Below are 5,402 nucleotides of genomic sequence, written 5' to 3'. Positions count from 1 at the left end.
AGGAATGCCTCTCGTAGTGTTTCCATGGTCAACACTACACCCCGTGTACCAGACGGCATCAGGCAATGCCCCAGGTCTCCGGGCACAATGGCCACAAGGTCACAGGGAGAGATACCACCAAGTCAGCACACGTTACCCTACTGTAAATTACTTTCGCTTTAATTATCCTTTACAAAATGGGGGCACGTATGGATTTTTCAACATTACACGTGTGTGGGTTACATTACCTGTCAATTCATTTCAGGGTACTGGGCTTGATAGATTGGAGAACCACTGAGCTCAGGTGTTTGGGAAGCATCATTTCCTTAGGAAATCAGAGGGCATTTCTACTCCAGCCCCCCTTCCACAAATACACCTTGTAGGACTTACCACATTTTTGTACCTGTGGTTCAAAAGTCATCCGCAGAGTTTCTCCCCTAGGTGGATTCTCTAATGTCAAACAACACGGACGTGCCCACAGAAGGCTCTTCCACCCCAATAACGTGCACTGGGTTTTTCTCTTGCATGATTTCGTGGATGTCAAACAGGGCCAGTGCCCTGCCTGCCGGCTGCCCTGCCTTCGTCCCGGCCCCAGGGCTCTCACCCGTGGGCCCGATCTGGTGCCGCCCGAGGTGCGGGCTCTGGCCGCAGGGTTGCGGGCGCCGCCGGCCCCGGCCTCGGGGAGCCTCCCTGGTGTGCGTTATCTGGTGTCGGATGAGGTGCGAGCTCTGCGTGAAACACTTGCCGCACTGGCCACACCTGAAGGGCCTGTCGCTGCGGGGAGCCCCCTCCCCAGGGGTCAGGGGTTTCGGCCACGCCGGCGTGGGCTCGAAGGCCAGCCTCTGGCGGCAGTCGTAGGGGCCCTCGCCGGCGTGCTTGCGCTGGTGTTGAGCCAGGGACGAGCTGTGCCGGAAGCCCTTGCCGCAGCGGCTGCACTCGTAGGGTCTTTCGGCCGTGTGCGTCCTCAGATGCAGGAACAGGCACGTGGTGCGCGAGAAGGCCTTGCCGCACACGCTGCAGGTGAACGGCTTCTCCCCGGTGTGCGTGCGCCGGTGGCGGCCCAGGGACGAGTTCTGGTTGAAGGCCCGCCCGCAGTCCTGGCACGCATAGGGCTTCTCCCCGGTGTGGATCCTCCGGTGCACCGTGAGGTGTGTGCTGTGGCAGAACGACTTGCCGCAGTCCGCGCACTTGTAGGGCTTGTGGCCCGTGTGGATGCGCTCGTGCTGCACCAGCGACGAGTTCTGGCTGAAGGCCTTGCCGCACTCCTTGCACGCGTACGGCCGCTCACCCGTGTGGATCCTCCGGTGCACCGTGAGGTGCGCGTTGTGGTTGAAGGACTTGCCGCAGTCCGCGCACTTGTAGGGTTTGTCCGGCACTTGGCTGCGCGCAGGCTCGGGTTCTGGTTCCAGAGCCGCCTGACCAGAAGAGTTGCTGCGGTCACTGTTGTCATGCGGCTGTCTTCCCGAGGAGCCCATCTGCTCACCGACTGCACTCGGGTTCTGCTGCAAGCTTGTAACCCATGAGTCGGGAGCACACAAACACTCTGTCCTGGAAGTCTCCGGGAAGGGATTTGGGTTTGGACTCAGGACACAGTTTTCCCCAAGTCTGAGACTTCCGTGGCTTCCATCTTGAACCAGTGCTTCCTTCAGGCTGAATTCCAATTGCCTCAAATTACCCTGGTCCTTCTCGGGCCCCTGTATCCGGCTCTCATATTCCCAGTCTTCCCCCGGTGTAGCGGGACACGGAGCCTCCCCCAGGAAGCCTTCCCGTCCCTTCTCCTCAGGAAGGCCCTGCTCCTGGGGCGGTGCTCGGCCCTCAGGTCCACGCCCCCAGCCTGAAAGAAAACCCAAGAGCTGTGAGGGGCTAGTGGACACACCCTGGGCCTGTGACCTAACCTCTTGCCCCGCCTCCCAATTCTGCTCTCACATTGACTCCAGTGCCCTGTCTGTAAACACAGCTTCACTCATTCATCCCTTCAACAAAAACTTCTTGAGCGCCTGCCGTGGGCCAGATATTGGCCTAGATCAGGAGCTGGCCAACTACAGCCCCCAATGCTTTTTATGGTTTTAAAGGGCTGTAGGAAAAAAATATGTGACAGAGGTGGGCGGGATTCTGAAGCTGTCGGTGGCTGTTCAGGCAGTCATCCAGGTACTGCTATCAAGGGATTTTGCAGGTGACATTAAGTTTACTCATCAGCTGACCTTAAACCTCAAAATAGGGAGATGATGCTGGATTAGCTGACTGGGCCCAAAGCAATCCCCTCAAGCTTTAAAAGCAGAAGGAGGTAGAAGGCAGAGGCTGGCTGGGCAGGGGAAAGGAGCCAGGGAATGCGGGTGCCTCTCAAAGGTGAGAGAAGCTCTCGGCTGAGTCTGCAAGGAAACAGGAACTTCAGTCCTATGACCGCATGGAACTGGATCCTGCCTGTGTCTAGATGCGGATTCTTCCTGTGCCTCCCAGTAAGTCGGGCCCCCGACCCCCAGCCCGCCGACGCCTTGCCTTTGGCCTTGTGGGCCCCAGAGCAGATAAACCAGTCAGATCTGACAGAACTGGGAGATAATAAATGTATGTTGTCTTAAGCCGTGTTTGTAGCAATCTGTCTCAGCGGTGACAGTTGCCCGCAAAGCCTAAAATATCTACTGTCTGGTCCTAGATGCTGGGGACAATGCAGTGACCCTCTGGAGCTGCGGAGGCAGACACTGAACAAAGCGCAGAAGGAGCAGGCTTGGGTGGGGAACGAGTAGCTGAGTACAGAAGACCTAGGTGTGACAGGCCAGATCCCCAAGTGCAGGTGCCCTCTTGTCTGCGGACACCCTGGAGGAGCAGCATCTGGCTTGCAGATCCTCCAGAATTGCCCCTCACGCAGGCAAGGCGTGGAGTGGCGGTGGAGCAACTTGCCACACACCCCTACAGCAGCACACACCTATTCTCTGGAAGGCAGAGTCTAGAGCCAGATTTGGCAGGGCTGTGCCCCTTCTGGAGACCGCAGGAATGGGTTTCCTTGCTGTTTCCAGCGTCTAGAGGCACCCACGTTCCTTGGCCCTTGCCCTCGCCTCCAGAGCCAGCAGCGGAGTGCATGCCAATCCCTCTCTGATGTCACCTGTCCTCTTCCCGCCTCTCTCACTAGAGGACTGTTGTGACTGCAATGGGCTGGCCCAATAATCCAACAGACGGGCGCTGGGCATCAGGACATGGACATCCTTGGGGGCCAGGCTCCCTGCTCACCCCAGCCCTCTCCAACCTCCTCACCTGCTGCAATCCTGTCCACAGCACACTCTATGTGTTCATTCACTTAGGGTCCATCTCACCACACCAGAATGTCCACAGCCAGTTCCCAGAGCTGACAGGGAGCAGGTTCTCAAAAATACATGCTTCAGATGCGAGGCAATGAGGGAGCACTGGCCGGGGGACAGGTGCTGTAGGGGCCAAGCCTGACCAGGTAGCAGGCACTTGTCTCGCTCACCTCCAGCCCCCAAACTGGACTCCATGCACAGCACCCAGAGGGTACTTAACAAAAACACCAGCCAGTCCACAAGGACAAAAACACCAGCCAGTCCACAAGGACAAAAACACCAGCCAGTCCACAAGGACAAAACTCTACAGGAATGTTTATAGCAGCACTTTTCACAAGAGCCAAAAAGTGGCAACAACCCAAATGTCCATAAGTGTGGTCCATCCATATAATGGGATATGACTCAGCCATGGAAAGGAATGAGGTACTGATATACACTACCACATGACTGAACCCTGAAAACAAGATGTTCACTGAAGGAAGCTAGACACATACAAACTATTAGGTGTTAAAATAAGCTACAAGGATATATTGTATTGATACGACACAGGGAATTTAGCCAATATTTTATAATAACTGTAAGTGGGGTACAGCCTTTAAAAATTGTGAACCAGTATATTGTACACCTGTAGCTTATACAATATCATACATCAAATATACTTCGATAAAAAAATAAAAAATAAAAAAAACAAACAGAAAAAAAGAAAAAGCTGGACACCAAGGGCCACATATTGTAAGATTCCATTTAAATGGAATCCAGAATATGCAAATCCATGGACAGAAAGTGGATTAGTGGTTGCCGGGGGCTGGGAGGGATGAGGCGATAGAGTGACTGCCTTTGATATTGTCATTTAATAAGAAATATGTATTTGGTCTTCATCTCTGGTCCCCGGCACACAGCTCCTAAAAGGCTTGGGATTTCCTTAGTGAGAGGGGTCAGGAGTGTCTTTTGTTAATTGTAATAAGTCCCCCTCAACCATATGAGTTCATGCTAACGAGGTGACTCGTGGTGGGCCTCTGGACAGCTTCAGGGGGAGCTTCAGCCCCTCTCCCCTGACATCTGTCTGTTCATTTGTATCTTTTATATTATCATTTACAAAAAACAGTAAATGTAAACAGTGTTTCCCTGAGGTCTGTGAGCTGTTACAGTACATTACTGAACCTGAGGGGGCTGTGGGAACTCCTGATTTATAGCCAGTTGGTCAGAAGTATGGGAGGCCCTGACTTGTGGCCAGTGTCTGAAGTGGGGGTAGCCTTATGGGACTGAGTCCTTAAGCCGTGGGGTCTGCACCAGCTCCACGGAGACAGCGTCAGAATTGGACTGAATCGTTGGGACACGCGACTAGTGTCTGGAGGGGTGGAGAATTGGCTGTTGATGTGGAAACCCCACACGTTTGGTGTCAGGAGTATTCTGTGGGTAAAAACAAACCATGGTACTGCTAATGGACAACTTCTGGGCAGCAGAAATGTTCTGGAACTAGACGCTGCTAATGGATGCACAACCTGTGAATACACTCAAAACCACAGAATCGTACACCTTACATGGATGAATTTTATGGCATGCTTGGGACCTGGCAGCTGGAAGGGGGCTGGCCTGATGGGAGTTAGTTCAGGGCCTGGGGGTGAAGGCCAGCATTTGGGGCTGGAAGATGTCAGACAGGCTCCGTGGCCTCAGAGGAGACAGGGTACTTGTTAGTCCTGCCCCCGGGTGATGGGCCACACCCTATTGTGGAGGTACCGGGGCTTCCCTACAGATGGTGTCAGAGGCTTTCAGGTGGGAGGCTGGGCTGCAGGTACAGCTGGTTACGTATCCCGTGGCCAGAGCCCACTTCTTTCAGAAAGTAGTCAGGGTACCAATGCACCAGCCCCACGGAAGGGATGGATAAGCCAGTGATGACAATCTAGACTCCCTCCTTCCAGCTTCCTTAGCAGCTGGGGTGACCCCCTCCTGACCAAGGAGACCTCAATGGACAACATCTGGAATTCTGATAAAAGGGGATAAATGTGATTGGCGCCATTCTTCCCAGCTCCTCCTGCCCCTGTCTGGAGCACAGATGTGACGGCCAAAGCTGCTGCAGCCACGCTGAGCCCCAAGGAAAGGCCAGGAGAATCAGAACCATCAGCCATGGCATTC

At 54.3% G+C, this 5,402-nt stretch overlaps 1 protein-coding gene across 1 annotated transcript in view; it reads right to left on the bottom strand.

Moving 5' to 3' along the window:
* Positions 1 to 416: 416 nt before the first annotated feature.
* Positions 417 to 5,402, bottom strand: part of ZNF8 (zinc finger protein 8) — an 11,766-nt gene continuing 6,780 nt past the window's right edge. Inside the window, exon 4 of the mRNA XM_007457476.1 lies at positions 417 to 1,813. Coding sequence (XP_007457538.1) covers positions 417 to 1,813 — 1,397 coding nt within the window. The remainder of the gene's footprint in view (positions 1,814 to 5,402) is intronic.

Source organism: Lipotes vexillifer, unplaced genomic scaffold (genome assembly GCF_000442215.2).
Source record: "Lipotes vexillifer unplaced genomic scaffold, Lipotes_vexillifer_v1.1 scaffold995, whole genome shotgun sequence".
Lineage (NCBI taxonomy): Eukaryota > Metazoa > Chordata > Mammalia > Artiodactyla > Lipotidae > Lipotes > Lipotes vexillifer.
This window is presented reverse-complemented; position numbering and strand designations above follow the sequence as displayed.